Source organism: Beta vulgaris, chromosome 4 (genome assembly GCF_026745355.1).
Source record: "Beta vulgaris subsp. vulgaris cultivar EL10 chromosome 4, EL10.2, whole genome shotgun sequence".
In the NCBI taxonomy this organism is placed as follows: Eukaryota; Viridiplantae; Streptophyta; class Magnoliopsida; order Caryophyllales; family Amaranthaceae; genus Beta; species Beta vulgaris.
The window spans coordinates 48,112,200-48,131,899 of NC_079205.1; the positions used below are offsets into that span (position 1 = coordinate 48,112,200).

General features: G+C 34.3%; 1 protein-coding gene across 1 annotated transcript; it reads right to left on the reverse strand.

Moving 5' to 3' along the window:
• Nucleotides 1–3,372: 3,372 nt before the first annotated feature.
• On the reverse strand, nt 3,373–13,331 carry LOC125496727 (disease resistance protein RPM1-like). Its single transcript, XM_048642269.2, has 4 exons — nt 13,171–13,331; nt 7,702–8,448; nt 3,586–4,160; nt 3,373–3,536 (listed from the first exon to the last, which is right to left on the reverse strand). Exons 1-4 carry the CDS (start codon nt 13,329–13,331, stop codon nt 3,373–3,375), a joined length of 1,647 nt encoding a protein of 548 aa, XP_048498226.2.
• Nucleotides 13,332–19,700: the final 6,369 nt, after the last annotated feature.

Here is a 19,700-nt window from a genome sequence, read left to right on the forward strand (position 1 = left end):
TTTACACATTTAGTACTTGCATGTTTTATATTTTCTTCATTTGAAAAAAATAAAGGAGTATGCTATATACAGCAAAAAAAAAAAAAGCAAGGCTAAATACCGCGAAACATATTAAAAGACAAACCTACCATTTGGGGGGTCATTTATGACAAATGACCCCCTTTGGGATCCTCTATGAAAAATGACCTTGCTTTGGAGGGGGTCATTTATGACAAATGACCCCTTTTATATGGGAGTCATCTATGACAAATGATCCCCTGTAGAAGGGTCATCTATGATAAATGACCACATTCTCGCTATACCCCTACTGCGTCAAACATATAATATAACCTGACACGAAAACTTTAGGCGCCGACTATTATTGTTATAACGGACGTGAGAGAGAAACAAATAATGAATGTAAAAACAATAAAAACAAAAAACAGATTTACATGGTTCACCAATTTGGCTACGTCCACGGCAGAGAGAGAATATTTTATTATGAGAAGAGAACAAATTACAGAGAGAATAGAGTATTTTTCGTATAAAACAATTAGGTTAATGACCTATTTATACTCCCGCGTCAAAAACGCATTTTTCGGATAAAAACCCGAACCGCCCGACCGGGTGAGATTTCGCTTTTCCAAAACAGCTTGTGCGCCGGACTGAAAGTGCCCAGGTGAAATCTGCCCGACCTGCCCGGGCGGGGCGCAAGACGAAACAGTTTCGTCAGAAAACAGTCATAACTTTCTCGTTTCTCAGCGGAAATGGGCATATGACCAATCTCGAAGATGTTGTTGGAGATCTCTGTGATGATGGACTGTATGATGGCTGCGTTGCTGGATGAGTCGGACCTTCATCTTCACTTGGATTTGATGGAAGAAAATTTACTTCACGTGGTTGAGATTCCTTTTATGTCCACGTCCATTGAGCTCCTTCATCGAAGATGACATCTCTTGAGATTATTAGCTTCTTATATTGTGGCTGATAGAGACGATATCCTTTAGATTCGTCACTATATCCAACAAAGATAAATTTTTGTCCTTTTCCCGATGTTCTTTCGGGATGTGGGCATATGCAGTGCACCCGAATACTTTAATGTGCTCCACTCTTGGCTTTCTTTTATGCCAAGCTTCATAAGGCGTCCAACCCTTTACTGCTTTCGTGGGAGACCTTTTGAGAATATACACAGCTGTATATGGATAGCTTCAGCCCAAAAATATTTTAGTAAATTCTTAGCTTGCATCATACTATGGGCTATTTCAGCAATTGTTTTATTTTTCCTTTCCGCAACACCATTTTGTTAAGGTGTACGTCTTACTATTAATTCTCTTTTGAGCCCATGTTCCTTACAAAAGTTGTTAAATTCTTTACTTGTTAATTCTCTTTTGATCCCATGCTCCTTACAGAAGCTGTTAAATTCTTTACTTTGTAAATTCTCCTCGACGATCAGTTCTAAGAATTTTTGTTGAATGCTCACTTTGTTTTTATGTGAGGACTTTAAATTGAATGAAGTGGGAAAACACTTCTGATTTTTGCTCCAATATATAGACCTGCATCATACGAGTGAAATCATCAACAAATAATAGCAAATATCTTTTTCCGTCAATAGAAGGATTTCTGGTTGGGCCCCATAAATCTACGTGAACAAGCTCTAGTGGAGCTCTGGCCCTCCACGATGAAGTAGGAAATGACAATTGATGCATTTTGCCATATATACAACCCTCACAAATTTTTCTTTCATTAGTTATAGATGGAATTCCAATCACCATTTGTTTTTGTTTTAATAGTTTTAGGGCCTGTTCTCCCCAGCTTATTTTCAGTTCAATTCAGTTCAGTTCAGATCAGTTCAGATCAGTTCAGTCCAGTTCAGCTCTTGACAATACTTTTACTCTCACATATCACTATTCATTTCAGTTCAGTTCAGTTCAGTTCAATTCAGATCAGTTCAGTTCAGATCAGTTCAGTTCAGTTCAGTTCAGCTATTTTATGCCGAAGAGAACAGGCCCTTAAACTGTTAAAATTTAGATGTCCAAATCTAAAATGCCACAATGTGGATTCATCCACTATAGAACTTAGGGAAACATTATGCTCCAATTGCATTCTTAATGAAAATATTAAATTAGGAGCCATTTGAGTAGTAGTAATAAATTGCCCTTTTTGCTTATCAAATATGAGGCATTTATTAGCATCAAATTTCACCATATAGCCTCTTTGGATTAGTTGGTGTACTTAATAAATTTTGTGCAAGCCCGAGGACATAGAAAAAATTCGTGAATAAATTTAGAGTCGTTTCTCACCCTAAGAACAATTGTCCCCTTCCAGCAACCTCTTGGTTGCTACCATCACTAAGAGTAATTTGAGTTTTTATGTTTTCATCCAAATTGACAAATGAATTTTTGCTGTCAATCATGTGGTTTGGACAACTACTATCAATAAATTATATAAATTTTGACTCTTGATGAGCATTTAAACAGGTATAAAATAATTGATATCTACCACTTTGTTGAAAATTTTGGATGATATTAGTGTATTTAGAATACGTTGTTTTATTTGGAAAAGGAGGAGAAGAATTAGTGATACACTTGAAATTGTTTTCAAATTGTTGTGTTTTATTCAACTGCAAAGAACAACACATGCATATTTATACACGTTTGAGTCGATGAATGATCGAAATACATACTTCATATTTGTTCTATAACACTATAGACAACACTAGGCTACACTCTAGATAATATTAGGCTACAACCGCTACACTTCAGAATATTTTGTTTTGATTATTCTAAATCACCTTTCATCATCATTTTTTACTAGATTTTTCTAGATTAGTTTTTAACATTACCTAACTCAATTTTTTCTCACATTATCTTTATCAAAAAAGCAAGTTAATAAAAGTAAGCTTGATAGAATTGTAGCGATGAGCTGATGACAAATTGAATCATATTTTTCAATATTAAAAACGTATTAAGAGATAAAAATGAATTTACAAAGATAATATATTTGGGATGGACAAGAATCAGAATAGATATGATTCAAGATTCATGAACATTCAAATTCCCTGACAAAAGCATACTAAAATTCCATACTATTATCACTATTTTATATTAACAACTACTAAATGGACAGTCTAGACAAGATTCATGAAAAAAAATTGAGAAATGAGGATAAAGTTTCATTATTATATGGGTCAATAATCTTGACCTCCCCCTCTTATCCCATCTTACACAAACACAACAACTTTTAAATCCCATCCCTCTTATCGTTATCCTACTCTTTAAACATGAATATCCTTTCCACGAAAACCACGAACAGACCTCTCATCACTGTTTACAACAATCATTGAATTTGAACTTGTTTGCCAAATTGTAAATGGGCATCGAACATTCTCAAACCTTAGCGATTATGTATGGACACCTCAAACTTGTTTGGACAACCATCAATCAATATTGTCTGTAGATGAGGCATATTGCTATACAAATACTTCAGATATGGTAGCCCATAGAGTATAACAACCTTAAGCTTACCATGTGCGAAATGAAGATGCTCACCAATATATGCTTCATTAATAAGAGTATTAATCATGATAATGAAGCATATATAACTCACCTTCCTGGAGTCTTGAATATGCCAAATACAATTTGGTCAAGTTGCGGACCCACTTTATCCACCTTGGTAACTTCTCAAGTATTAATGGTCCACCCAAGTAGAGACGTTCAAGTAAAGCAGGAGGTGAGAATTTGTATTCTAAATCAAGGATTTCATGATCTGCATCCACGTTGGATTTTGACTGTACACTTAATGATTGAAGATGTCTCATCTTCTCTATTGCAGAGCACAACTCCCTCCCATATTCTTTCTGAAGATTTGTGATTTCTAGCCTTCTCAGCTGATTTAAATGTCGTAAATCAACAATTAAACTAGGTCTATCTGCAACATCTAGACGTGCTAATTTTTGCAGCTCTGGAAAATTCAGTACCCTTTCTAGTATCTTTACACCTTTCTTCTTTAACTTTTGACGCCAAAATATGGCAAGCCCATCACGTAAGTGTAAGTGTACGTGCTCCTCTACATAAGCAATAAGATGGCGTAACTTATGACAATTACCAATTTCTCTAGGAAGCTCAGCTACCAAACATTGCTTAAGATCTAGTGTTTGCAGGTTCCAGAGCTCCCCAATTGTCCTAGGAAGCGTTTTGACTTGTGTGTTTCTCAAGCTCAAATAATGCAAGTTATGTAGGTTTCCCAATTCATTAGGAATATTGTAATGGGAGCACCTCCAAGATCTAGTACTTTAAAAGGCGAGTAACTTTCAAGAACGAACTCATGTAAGGTTCTGACAAGTTGCTAAACCAAAGGAGAGAACGAGTACTGCTCAAGATGTTGCCATTATTAACAACCTCTGCAAACATAATATTGCTAACACCATCTGCATAGATAGATAATCGCCGAATTTTTTTATTGGTTGTGAGTAAATTGTTTTCTGATAAAACTTCACCAACACTACTAGAATCCGGTCTTTTACCGACCGATTCTACCGACCGCACAATAATCGGTTGTTAATATTACAAATACCGACCATTTCCAAGGTGGATGGTAATTACCGACGGCTTTAGTATATTTACCGACCGTTTTTATTGGCATTAGGTATTTAGAGACTGAATCAACGACTGCTCTTGTTTCTGTTGGTAATTACCTACCGCCTTTAAATATTTCCAACCGCTTAACGGTCGGTAAATCCCAACTAGTAACTCCAGCCTTTTTAACTCCCACGTTTCCCTTTTCCTCTCTTTTCTAACTTCTATGCGGTAAACCTAGTTTCGAAAAACCGACGACACCATTGAAGTTGCCCGTTTGTTTTCGCCTCTCCACTGCTCCTTCGCCGGTTATTCTCCACTGCCGCCATCTCCGGTTTCGTCTTCATCTTCTCCGTCGCCAATTGCTTCGTCATCATCACGCCGTTGCCGGTTTCAGGTAAGTAATCTTCATCTCTTTTTTAAAAAAAAAATTAGTATAATTTTTAGAAAGTAATCTGTTTTTCTGTCCTAAATTTGCAATATTCATGTACCAATTGAGAATTCTAACTTCTAAGCAGTAATGCACTTTGCCTGCATGTTACCGGTTGCAAATTTTTTGTTTTTATTTTTTATTTTTGAAGTACTTTTGGAGGGTTAATGTCTGATGATGAATGTCTTGTTTAACTTCAGAATTCACCGTCGACGCATGTCGCCACCACACCAATATCGCGAATTTTACCGTCGTCGTCGCCACTGCTCCGTCGCGTCGCGCCCACCACAACAGGTTGGTTTAGTTTGGTGCGAATTGTTTCATGAATTTTGTACTTTGTTTTTTCCGAATAAATGCAATGAATTTTCTTTGGAACAAGGGTATTGAAGCTGTAATTATGATAGACCAATTGAGAATTCTAACTAAGCAGTAATGTGGATTGTTATTGGAACAAGCATATTGAAGTTTATTGGAACAAGGGTATAGAAGTAGCTACTTCATGCAATCTATAAGTTCATCCAATCTTTAAGTTCATGGATCATTTTTCATTTTCCTTAATCCGGAGTAAGCTTGTAATTCTACTTATATATTGTATATTACAGACTATAGTTATCTAAGGTAGGTAGAGAAAGTGGCAACATGAGAGAAACAAAAAAAAGTTAGACTGCTAAAGAAATGCAGTTTAAAGTACCATTGGTTGCATAGATATCTGCACCTAACTTATTAGAAAAAAAAAATACACCCTAACACAATGCATAATCATCTGATTAAGTGCTTTAAGCATTGGTTTTTGTTAAAGATCATTATCTTCAAATAAAATAAAGAAGTTTCCATCATTTAGCACTACATAATCATGTGCTTTGCTGTTTAGTTAAGCAAGATTAGTGAGAGCTTAATCTTTGGCCTCTACGAGCTGACTGCAATTCATGACAGCAACGTACCAATCACGTGAGCATTTTCGGAGTAAGCAGGAGTAAGCTTAATTGTTCATTTTTCTTAAATTAGACTACCTTAATTTTATCATATATAGCTATAAAATAACCTTAGGGTACAAATTTCATTAAATATTGATATAATACTGAATCAAATTGATTAACTGAAATTGAATATGTAAATGCTGTTTGATTTATATATGGTTTTCTTTTAAAATATATTAATCTCACATAATTATTTATTATCTATTTTCAAGTTCTATTTAAGGGTACTTGTTCATGAAGATGTGTTACTCACATATTTTAGAGTGGCATGAAGTCGCTATAGTGTTTTTGTTCTAGCAATTTGGGATCATAATCGAACTTTTTGCATGTTAATGCTTATAATTCCAATTTTTTTTCTCATGGGGTAGTAAGAGAAGTGAAATATGCAAGGAAGGAGATGAGAATGTTACCAACATTTTGGGGGCAATACATTATCCTAATTCCTAATAAGGGAAGCTGAATAAGCTAGGAATTAGGATACATTATCCTTCTATTCTGGGAAAACCTCTTTGGAAAAGATAGATATTGATCCTCCTCAAATTATTGTAATTATGATAGACTACAATGGTGGTATATATATATATATAATGATATTGATATCACAGTGAAATAACCTTAATTTGACTTATTTGGATAACTTGTAATTTTTAATATAATGTGTGATACTCCTATGTTCATTTTGACGTGATTAAAGTTTAATGTAGTAAATGACGATGTTGAATTTAGACTTTGTTAGTAATATTGTTTTAATTGAGATGTGTAGAATAGAGGATCATGAAACGAAAAGAGCGTAGTTGGATGTTATGATAGACGTATGGACGCTTTCTCAAGACTGAGTTTGTGAATGGAGTTCGAGATTTTATTAAATTTTGTAGTGTGCTATGAACTTCTAAATTTCGATACATTATATTATTATGTTTGGTGGATTTAGTAATGATTGGTTTTATAATTCATATTTTTATATTATATAATATGTTGAGTTTGAATTGATTCTTATTTCATCCTTAAATTTGATATAAAAAACTTTTAAGTTTATACTATATTATATTATTCGTTATACTAATCTGTGTTATTTGAATAAAATTATTTTAGATGTCTTCTTCTAGCAGGAGAGGGAGAGCTTCAGAGGCCAGTCTACGCCACATTCGTCGAATGATCCTGAGGGCGAGACTCCTTTATTCTTTTATTAGTATATTATGTATTTTTGAGAAAATAATGTTTATTTTGGTTGTTGGAATTACTATTAGATCTATATTTTGGAGAATATGATGTTTAATATATGTGTAACAAACCTATTATTTATATAAAATGGAGGGTTAGTTTCTATTGTGGTAAAAAAATATTTTTTTTAGAAAATAATAGCAAATTATCGACCGAATAACGGTAGGCTTACCTATCTAAATACGTTGTCTAACCTAACAAAAATAGTAGGTAAAATGTATAAAACGGTTGGTAATCACCTACCGTTGTTTTTAAATTACCGACCGCCAGATATCCGGTAGGTAAATACCAACACATTGCTTGTAGGTGATTACCTACTGCATTTACCAACCGGACATCAGTAGGTAATTACCTACTACAGGCGAACGGTCGCTAATCACCCAAAAGCGGTAGGTAAAATTTTCTGAAATTACCAACCAACCTTATACCAACCGACGATCAGCGACCGTTCAGCGGTCGGTAAAATGTTTACCGTCCGTTTTTTGTGTTTTACCGACCGATTGGGGCGGTCGGTAAAAACACGGATTCTTGTAGTGCAATGCATAAGTAATCTAACTTTGGAAGAATTACTATCTCACGGACAATATCATGAACTCGAAATCTTATTTGTGGTCGCTCAGTTGGGTTATTTATCTCATGAACTTGAATCAAACTCCTATTAATGAGTTGACCCAAATATTCTTTCGCTACCTCTTCAACCGTTTTCCCTCGCTGATTTTGTATAAAACCCTCAGCAATCCACAACCGAACTAACATGTTGCTGCTGATGATGTAATCTTCAGGAAACATGCCCAAGTACAGGAAACAAGGCTTGAGATAATATGGTAACTTAGAATAGCTGAATAATAGTATTTTAGTGGTATTGGAGAAGTGAGGATTACTTCCCATCTCAAAACCAAAACTATTGTACAACTTAATCCACTCGGAAATAATCTTCTCTTTGGTGGACAAAAGCCCTGCAATCGCTACAAGCGCAAGTGGTAATCCTTCACATTTCCCCACCATTTCCCATGACAATTTTTCCAATTCAGGAGGACAATTTGTATTACCAAATGTCTTATGACAAAAAAGATCCCATGATGCTTTTGCACTTAGAGGTTCCAACTTATAGAGATGATGACCACTTGATGGATCATTCCAAGCACCACCCACGTCTACTTCTCGCGTGGTCATCATTATTGCACTGCATCTTTTGTTATTGGGTAAAGCATTTTCAACATATTCCCACAGCTTTGAATCCCATACATCGTCGAACACGACTATGTACCTATAAATAATATTAAAAGGGCATACATGAATAACATAAAATAGATTTATCGAAATTTATACTCCTTTCATTTTTATTTAGTTTTTATATTAATAATTTATATGCTTTAGTATTAATAGGAAAAGCAGGCCCTTCACTTTGAATTAATAACATTGATAATTCCTCTATTATTTTTTTATGAGTTACTGTACTATAGTTTCATATGACTTTTGTATTTTGGCCTTGACTGACATATATAGTCATGTTGTGGTGAGAAGAGGTATTAGGGTGAGATGTGAGAAGGAATTATAATCTAATTGAGAAGGATTACAATTTTGATTACACATAAGTAAGATATTTATAAATTTACCTCGATGTATATTTTAAAATATAATATTGAGATAAAATTTACGAATAGAGAATTATAGATATTAACGGTCAAACCTGTATTGGCAAGCGTGAAAGTCGTAATGTTGCAAGTTTTAGCAACGAAGAAAGTATTCATTTAGAATAGGTTAAATGAGCTATATGTATCTCTCTCTTTTTCTCGCAAAAACCCTAGCCTCTACCCATTCTTCATCAGTTAGGGGCTGCCATGAATGAAATCATTCATGGTAAGCCCCTTTTTCTTTTTAATTTTCCGTTTTTAGATCATTTTTCTATTTTGTTGAATAACGTAGTCTCTCTTTATAAGATATTTTCAAACCCTATTATGAGGGTTTTAGTTTCTGTTGTCAAGATCTCCTTCTCCCCTATGGGAGTTGTGAGTATGATTTTTTTGTCTTTAGGTATGAAATTATTTTCTCATTAGTTGAAGTTTGGGACTCAACATGAAGGTATTGAAATCTCGGATGCGGTCAATATAGCTCGATCAAGAATGCTCTTCCCAGACTATGTCAGAATGATAGACTTCTTCATTAATAGCTGCTTTATTCAGAAATACAAAGGGGCTACATTATATTGCTCGATCTAGTTCATTGTAGTTTCATCGAAGACGAATTTGATTATTTAACCTTGTTTGATTGTATCTTGTTTTTTTATACTTATTGTAAATGTCGTTTGACCTTTAATTAATGAAATTTCTCTTTATTTTAGAATAAAAAAAATATTCATTTAACATAAGTTATGTCATAAATTTTAATTTGTAAATATCAGGTGTCAACACCGAAAATTAGTTTGAATTTGCAAAATCTATTCCAAGTGACTTTGACATTCTGATATTTTTTTTGAACAAAGGATCTGAATAATTGTTGGGAGAAAAGTAATAAGGGTAAATGTTAATTAGTAAGAATGAGTTGTAATCAACAAAAGTCAAGTTTGATCACCACAGATCAGTTTCTATCGGCGAACATATAACATTTTAAGTGATTTTGGCATTCCTCTAATTGTTTAGAGGGTTATCAACAACAATAATTTTGATGTTTGTTAATTATTTATGATATATGGTGGATTTGCTACAGATCTTAACGGTCCGTATGGTAGTGGGTTATAAATGGTGGTAATGGAAATGAATTTGTATGTAAATTTGTGAAGAAAATCACGGTTCATTCCCATGATAATGCTAATTTATCCTATAGTGTCTATTTTTCTTTTTGAATTTTCATTCCATCCAATACCACCTTGTTAGGTGGTAATCAGTGGTAATGAAAATTAAGGGTGAGTTTGCTTCCCCATGGAGAAAAAACACAAACTTGGGAATTGAAATTGTCTCCCCATGAAGATTTTAAGGGTGCTTCCCTTGTAAGCTACACTTAAATCCATTCCTATTACTGGAATTTATTAACGACTACCAAACAAACTGTAAAGGTGTACAGTGCAATTCATAAAACAAAATGTATCTCGTGCATTCTTTGAAATCTTAAAGGTTCTATTTAAAAGAATAGACAACCAAATTGGTTGGTTTTCAATATGATAAAAAAGAATCTTATTAAGGCTATGTTTGGTGATACTAGTTAAAAATAAAATAAAATTAATAAGTTAATTGAAACTGATAAGATAAAACTTAAACTGATAACATGTTGGAACTAATAGGTAGTTGATTAGCTTAATTGTTTGGCAAATTAGTTATTATTAAAATTTTGGAAAGATTTTCGAAATTTTATTCACCTAATTTTGAGAAGGTAAAAATTTTAACATTTCATTTAAGCCATTCGGTGTTAATAAAAAAACTGAAATCAGAAAATCGTATAGACGTACCAGAAACTGGTTTAAATGGGTGGTAATCGTACTGATAATTTTTTTTTTAACGATACGGTTGTCGAACAGATAAAAGTAACGATTAAACCGTATAGTTATGATTATTCAGTGAACGGTTAACTGAAGAACCGATTTTTTTTTTCTCTATCTCATTGTTGTGAAACATTTTCCAACAATTACATTAATTTTAATATTTTTTACTAAGTAACAACAACTAAAAGAAGTATATGATTGCTTGGAAACTTAGTACTAATATAAGCACTATAATTAGGGAATGGAGTGAATTCTTAGTGATAGTTTTATTTTCCAATAAATTTAATATCCACCCTATAATACATTTTATATTCGAGTATATATATATATATATATATATATATATATATGATATTAAATTATAAGTAAAAAAATAGAAAAAATATATATAATTTAAGCAAAATATAATTATAACTTGAATAATGGTTACTGGTTAATCGAAAAACCATAACCAAATAACGGTTAATTTCTTGGGCGGTAACCGGTTTAAATGGTGACAATTTGTAAAAAGAGCGAAACAAAAGTTCTGGTTACCAATCCAAAATATCATTTCGGGGCGGTTAACTACCCATAAACGCTCCTAATTATAACCCCCTGTAACTTTGTTTTAGATACTCTCCAAACAATACTAATCATTTTAGCACCTAAAGTATGTTAGCATCTTATCATTTAAGATAACTAAAATAAATGTTTTCCCAAACAAAACCTAAATCAAGAGGCACTACTAGAATCCGGTCTTTTACCGACCGATTCTACCGACCGCACAATAATCGGTTGTTAATATTACAAATACCGACCATTTCCAAGGTGGATGGTAATTACCGACGGCTTTAGTATTTTACCGACCGTTTTTATTGGCATTAGGTATTTAGAGACTGAATCAACGACTGCTCTTGTTTCTGTTGGTAATTACCTACCGCCTTTAAATATTTCCAACCGCTTAACGGTCGGTAAATCCCAACTAGTAACTCCAGCCTTTTTAACTCCCACGTTTCCCTTTTCCTCTCTTTTCTAACTTCTATGCGGTAAAACCTAGGTTTCGAAAAACCGACGACACCATTGAAGTTGCCCGTTTGTTTTCGCCTCTCCACTGCCTCCTTCGCCGGTTACTTCTCCACTGCCGCCATCTCCGGTTTCGTCTTCATCTTCTCCGTCGCCAATTGCTTCGTCATCATCACGCCGTTGCCGGTTTCAGGTAAGTAATCTTCATCTATGACGATGATTCCTAGCATTCTTAATGTTAAAGTGCTCTGAATTATATATCACAAGTCCTTAGTTTCATTCTACCATGGTCTTGTAAGTGGGTACTGTTCCTTGTTTTAAGTAGCACTTACCTAATTAGTTTTGGGAATCGTTAGTTAGCCTATACTATATTTTGTAGTAACGGTGGGGGAAAGTAATAACTTGTTTAGTAGAAAGGATTTGGAAGGAAAAGAAAGAAAGTAAAAGGAATTTTGTTACTTTTTACTGTTTGGTTAATCAAAAAAAATTAACTAAAAGGAAAAGGAAAGAATGGGAAGGAAAGACTTTTTAATAAAATTTCAATTTTCTTTCCTCTCAAAAATGGGGGAATTTGGGAAAAAATAGAAAAATTTATACCAAACACGAGAAGTTAAGTTTTTTTTTTCCGTTCTCTTCCATTTTTTTCCTTTCTCTTCCCTTCCTTTCTCTTTTCTTCCTTTCCTTTACTAAAAAAGAACTAAAGATACTATAAGGAAAGAGAGGAGAGAAAAGAGGGAGGAAAAGAAAGAAAGGAAACAACGAGCTTGTAATTTCCTTCTAAATCGTTCCACAATTGGAAGGATTTGGTCTATTAGAGAGGCGTGGACATGAATCCTTCACATTCCCTTCCCTTTCCTTCCTATATGTTGTATCCAAACAAGAAAAAATTCGCTCCCTTCCGTTATCTTCCTTCCCTAATATAAGTTATATTTAATCATTTGTACTTAATAAAGGAAGTGTTTTTTCTAGTCTTATACTCTAATCTCCATTTAATTTGCTCATTTGCCCCAAACTAAAATAATCAAGATTAAAATAATTTTTTTTAGGAGAAAAAGCTTAAGTGTTTGTTTGGTTGCAATGGAAATGAAATTCCATAGGAAATTACAATTTGTGGGAAATTAATTCCGTTATGAAATTCTTAGAAATTAGTCTAAACTGTTTGGTAGTTATAAGGAAAGTTGTATTTCATAGGAATTTATGTAGGAATTTTGAATGACCAAGGGGAGGGTAGGTAAATAAATTCTTACATTTTGGGAGAATTCCAAATTCTCATTAATTTTCGTTACCCTCATTTTCGTCATTACCTGTCAAGCAAACAACTACCCAAATCTAAAAATCATGAGAATTTCTATCGCCTATTTAATGTATACCAGACCAAACAACCACTAAAAGTTATTTATATCTTGTTATAATGAACAAAAGGATTAGAAACACGTCAAGAACAAAGATTTATACATCACACAAGATAAAATCGAAGGTTTTGGAAACTAAAAATTATAAGGTTAGAAGTACCTCTTTTCCTCAAGGTGGATCCTTAATTTACTGATAATGGTGTGCTCATCAGATGTATCTAATTGTAAAGAAGGCTCCGCGTGAACTTGCTTAAATATGCTATTTAGCAAATCCCTTTCCCCTGCGCCGTTCACCAGTTTCCCCCCACCCCGTTGTTCCATCGATTCCATCCCTTTCCCTGTTTTAGTTTCCACCACCCCCTCCCCTGTTTTACTTTTTGGTGTTGGTCAGGTGGTTCTGCCAACCCCTTCCCCAGTTTTCGAGTCGTTTTTGGTATGCGTTTTGGTCAGGCTTCCCCGCTGTTTGGTTATGTTGAGAGTCCCTGGTTCTCCCCGTTGGTCATCCCCCTCACCGTCGTTGTCCATGGATCCCGTCCCTGGTTTAGTGTCTCTAGTTAGTGTGGTAGATATTCTGGGCTTTCCCTCCCCTGGTTTAGTTTCGGGCCTCCCTTTCCCCTCCCCCTTGTTAGTGTCGGGCTTCCCTTTCCCCTACCCCCTTGTTAGTGTCGGGCTTCCCCTCCCCCTCCCCCTTGTTAATATGGTTATTGTCGGTTAATCTGGTCCTTCCTTGAAAAGTGTGTTTATTCTCCGAATAATAGGAGTGCGTTGGTTTTATCGAATTGTTAACGATGTTATCAATAGTTGGTTATGGCCATCGACAAGTAGTTCCCATTCAGGGTTATCACAGTAGTATTTGTTGGTTTTTGGGACTATGTGCTAAGGGACAAGGTGCATAAGCATGGATGAGGCGATGATGAATTTTCATGGTTAGGACGTTTGTTTTCCGATTTCGTAAATCAGAGGTGTGTACGAGAGCTTGACTTGTTCGGCTCTCTTTTTAACTTGGCATTGATATCAATTGTCTTTGCCATGAAAACTTCAAATCTACAGGCGGCACCCCAATTGCAACTGGGGGTTTTTAGCACGCCCACTCATCGGCGTTTCTCCTACTTCACAGAGAAACCTGAGATACTCTTGATCGAGAGTAACAAGTCACAATAGAATGTGACTCATAGGATCATGAGCTCCGACTCCCAAGAGATAGCCGATCGTCGGGATTACTCATGCGGCGAGAGTCGACACTCGTTGATGGTTGTTCGTTGTCCGGATCGTGATTGTCATTCGCTTATTCTCTCCTTTTCATTAGCCATTTAGGATTGTATCCATCACAGGCTCTGACCCCGATGGCCTCCTTCTTAATAACGTTTGTATTGCTTTTATTTCCTTTTATTCGAGGTGGTATGTACGAACTCCTAAAGCTCCTTTATGTTTGTTTGTTTGTATTAGGTTGGATTGCATTAGCATTAGGCTGTAATTCCTCTTTTAATTAATGTACGATTTCTCGATGTCAAAGAAAAAAGAAGCACTTACTTAATTAATTTTAGAATCGTTAGTTAGCCTATACTATATTTTGATAGTAATGGTGGGGGAAATGTAACAACTTGTTTGCATGGTAGAAAGGATTTGGAAGGAAAAGAACAGAAGTGAAAGGAACTTTGTTACTTTTTAATGTTTGGTTAATTAAAAAAATTTAAGTGAAAGGAAATGGAAAGAATTGGAAGGAAAGACTCTTTAATAAAATTTCAATTTTCTTTCCTCTCAAAAATGAGGGAATTTGGGAGGAAATAGAAAATTTATACCAAACACGGGAAGTTAAGGTTTTTTTTTTTTTTCCGTTCTCTTCCATTCTTTTCCTTTCTCTTCCCTTCCCTTCTCTTCTCTTCCTTTCCTTTTCTAAAAATGAACTAAACATACTATAAGGGAAGGGAGGAGAGAAAAGAGGAGGAAAAGAAAGAAAGAAAACAACGAGCTTGTATTTTCCTTCTAAATCTATCTACAGTTGGAAGGATTTGGTCTAGTAGAGAGGAGGGGACATGAATCCTTCCTATTCCCCTCCGTTTCCTTCCCTTATCTTATGTCGTATCCAAAAAAGAGAAGATTCTCTCCCTTTCCATTCTCTTCCTTTCCTGCAAATTCCCCTATCCAAACATACTCCTATATATACATTACAAGTTATATTTAATCATTTGTAATTAATATAGGAAGTGTTTTTTCTAGTCTTATACTCTAATATCCATTTAATTTGCTTATTTTCCCCGAACTAAAATAATCAAGATTAAAGTAATTTTTTTTGAGGAGAAAAATATTAAGTGCTTGTTTGGTTGCAATGGAAATGAAATTCCATAGGAAATTACAATTTGTGGGAAATTAATTACGTTATGAAACTAAAAATTTTAAGGTTAGAAGTACCTCTAATTTTCGTTGCCCTCATTTTCCCCCTTTCATGTCAACCAAACAACTAACCAAATCTAAAAATCATGGGAATTTCTATTGCCTACATAATGTCATGTATACCAGACCAAACAACCACTAAAACTTATTTATATCTTGTTATAATGAACTAAAAGGATTAAAATACACGTCAAGAACAAAGATTTATACATCACACAAGATAAAATCGAAGGTTTTGGAAACTAAAAATTATAAGGTTAGAAGTACCTCTTTTCCTCAAGGTGGATCCTTAATTTACTGATAATGGTGTGCTCATCAGATGTATCTAATTCTAAACAAGGCTCCGCGTGAACTTGCTTAAATATGCTATTTAGCAAATCCCTCCATCTGTATGATTGAGAGACTGTCACCCAGGCATACACAGAGAAGCCTTCTTTGACCTTCTTATCTTCATACACTTTCCGAACAAGCGTTGTTTTGCCTAATCCTCCCATACCAACCACGGCTATGACAACACGAGGGCCTTGTATCTTCGTACGATCTTGATCATTTTGCTGCTCCAAATTCAACCAGCTAAAGATTTGCGTCTTCTTACGAGTAAAATCGAAAAGCTCAGACTCATCCTTGAAGAGGGAGGAAACTCGAGGGTCTTGCCAATTCTGCTCATTTTCAGTAGAGTCATCTGGTGTGGTAATGAGTTCATACCTTTCTCTTCTGTTGTTTATCTCAACAATATCAGCTAGAATCTTTTTCATCTCAGAGCTTAACTCATGTTTGGGTTTCAGCTGTGTGATACAAGCAAATGCGGTCTTCACCCGCTTACTGATTTTGTTTATCATCAGTAAGAACTGATTTTTCAGACTTTTATTATAGTCAGATTGCAACAAATGTTGTTGTTGTTGCTGCTGTTGCTGCTTGAGCAGGAAGTATTGATCAATGACATCCTCAATGTGGTAAGCGCTTTCTCTTAGTTGCGTCAGCCACACACGGATGCCATTATCTACTTCAGCTTTCTTTTCAGCATCCTTGAGAACTTCTTTGATGCTATCTAATTCATATTGCAACTTTCTAACATCATCTGAGAGGCTACCTAGCAATTCTGCCTCTGCAGTTATGAGTGTTGAAAGTTTCTCCAAAGCAAAGCTCAGCATAGTGTCTGCCATTTCGTAGTTTCGAGTTTTTTTGGGGGGTTAAGGTTCTAATTTATAGCAAATGAGGGTTTGATGGACTGATGTGATTTCAACCATGCATGCATATACTATATATAAGAATAGGGCACCACTGGGTTAAACAGCTTGTCTGAAAATTTACTACCTTAAAAAGTATGGAACATTCTTTGTTCACCAAATCACTCAAACAATTGCGCTAATTATTTGCTTATTCTTTTCCGGATTAAAGTATAGGGTTTAGGAACCACATTCTTAATTCTTTGCTTATTATAGTTCAAAGTATGCATTTCACGAATCACATGCTCAATTCTTTGCTTATGTTTGTCAAAGTATGGCATTTCACGAATTTCATGTGCTCAATTCTTTTCTTATTCTTGTCCAAAGTGTGGTGTTTAGAGAAGGCATGCCCAATTCTTTGCTTATTTTAGTTGGAGGAAATATATTCTAAAACCAAAGGAAATCTACTTGAAGATAAAAGATATTAATATAATACTTTATGATAAGAATACTAAATACAACTTAGTCAAGTAGTTAAGACGTTAGTATATGTACGTGAGGTCTCGGGATCAAACCCTATACTTCGCAATTTCTAAATTTTTTATTGTACATAGATTACGTGAACTAATTAACACTCCCTAGGGAGAATGTCATGTAGCACAATTTCTTGTTTATGCACGCCTTTTAATATATTTATATAGATATTTGCACGTTTTAGATTTTGCTCATTTGAAAAAAAAGACAAGTGTGCAAAAAAATAAATGTGCTTGGAAACACATAGTTATAATCAAGTGCATTGTCTTTTTTAATTGAACCTAATTGGAACTTATTGCACCTTAATTGATCAAATTTGTGATATAGTAATAACACAGTTACTACAAATTAGAGTTTGCATCCATGCATGCATATTACTTATATCTCTATTATATAAGGGAAGGGGGAGCAATGGTGTCCTCTTTTGAAATGCCTATTTTGCCCCCCTTCTTTTTCTAAATTACAAAAGGATTGTCAAAATCAAAATCGGCACTCAAAGAAAACTACCGAAAATTAATTTACAACACTCACTCACAAATCACTTAAAAGAAGAAACTTTACAAATTACTCATACAATTCAGAAAATCACGTTATAAAAAATCACGCAAATCACTCAAATAATAAGGAAACTTCATTAAAACTTAAAATTAACATACAAACTAAAACTAATAACCTAGAACATCAATACATACAAAAACATTTACAAAAATTTACTTACAAATCACTATTCTCAAGAACCATTCACAATTAATGGTGGGCCATGATAAAAATAAAGGTGTATTTATAGTGAAATAAGAATTTAGAAATTAGACAAGGAAAAAAATTATTTAATTTTTTATAGTGTTTCCTGTATATAAAATTTTTTTTACATATATTTGGACCTATCTTTTTCTATTATACAATAGCGATTAATTATCAGGGTAAAAAGGTTTATGTAAAATATCATTGAAAAATTAAAGTACATATCTCTATTATATAAGAGAAGGGGGGAGCTATGATGTCCCCAAATGAAGAGACTATGTTACCCCCTTCCCATTTTAAATTACAAATTCACTTACAAATCAAATGGGGCTTCAAACAAAAATACCAAAAATATAATTATAACAATCACTCACAAACTACTACCTATGCATCAAAGTGTCCACTTTCTTTACAATTTATGAAGTACTGTACTTAATTCAAAAATCAATTAAAAAATTATCATATTAGAAATCATAATGAATTTAATAAAATTTCTATTTTGTTCATAGAATTTAACTTTGAAATGTAAATAAAACAAAAAAAAAAATGGTGAGAGACTTAAGTGATAGAAACTAAACCAATCAAATTTTGCAACTAAAAACAATTATATACTTCGTTTGTCTAATATTCAAATTTTGACTCTTATGCCGAAGAAAATCGAGTTTCTGTTTTGAAAAAAAAATTCAAGCACGCATCGCGTGCAAAAAATTCTAGTAACTATATACCAGGGCACCACAAGGGTAATGGGTTAAACAGCTTGTGAGAAAATTTCCTATGGACAAAGTATGGAATATTCTTTGTTTACCAACTTAAACAATTGCGGTGATTAGGAATTTAGGATGTCAAAATTCCTCTCTTCTAATAGTAATTATATTCCAGTCCGAATTAAAGTATAGGGTTTAAGAAACACATTCTTAATTCTTTGCTTATTCTAGTCCAAAAGTGGCATTTCACGAATCACGAGTCACGAGTCACGAGTCACGAGTCACGAGTCACATGCTCAAGTCTTTGCTTATGTTTGTCCAAAGTATGGCATTTCACGAATTCCATGTTCAATTTTTTTCTTATTCTAGTCGGAAGAAAGATATTCTAAAATCAAAAGGAAATCTACTTGAAGATAAAATATATTTTCCTCAAACTTATTACCATAATTAATTTTCAAATTTAGCCTCTTTCTCCATCGTTTCCTTGGGCATGGTTCCCCTATGTGAAAAAAAGTGCTTGAAAGCACATAGTTCTAATTAAGTGTGTTATCTTTTTTGATCATAAACTCAAAACGAAAGGGTTATTTATTAACCTAAATTATCTCTTTAGAGTAGCATAGAGGGTGGTTTAACAAAGCTTAAGCAAAAACATTTTTTCGAGTGAATAAATTTTGTATATATCATAGTGTACTCTCAAGACCCTAAAGTTCTCTGTTGCGATACTAAATGTTTGATATTAATAGTGTGTTCTTTTTTTTTTTTTTTTTTTTTTTTTTTTGGACATCAAGAAAACGTACAAAAGTTAAACAAGAGAGCAAAACTAGTAAAGGAATTACAGAGGGCAATTGCAAGTTGTCCCTGTCTGGCCCGAATAGCCAGATCATGTGCCAGCTGGACCTGCGAGCGATTGACCTTCATGATCCGACACCATTGAAAGTTGTGGCCAATTAACGAATGTCACTGAGTGTCCATGTAATAGCTATCGGCTGTGTCCGTGGATTACGTAAGCTTTGGACAACAACCTCAGAATCAGTATGAACTGCAACTCGTTGATAGCCCTTGCCATGTGCCAAATTAAGGCCTCCAAACAAGCCATAGCTTCCGTAAGCAGTGCAGAATCAGCATGGATGCAAATGCCTTGCCCTTCCTGAGTC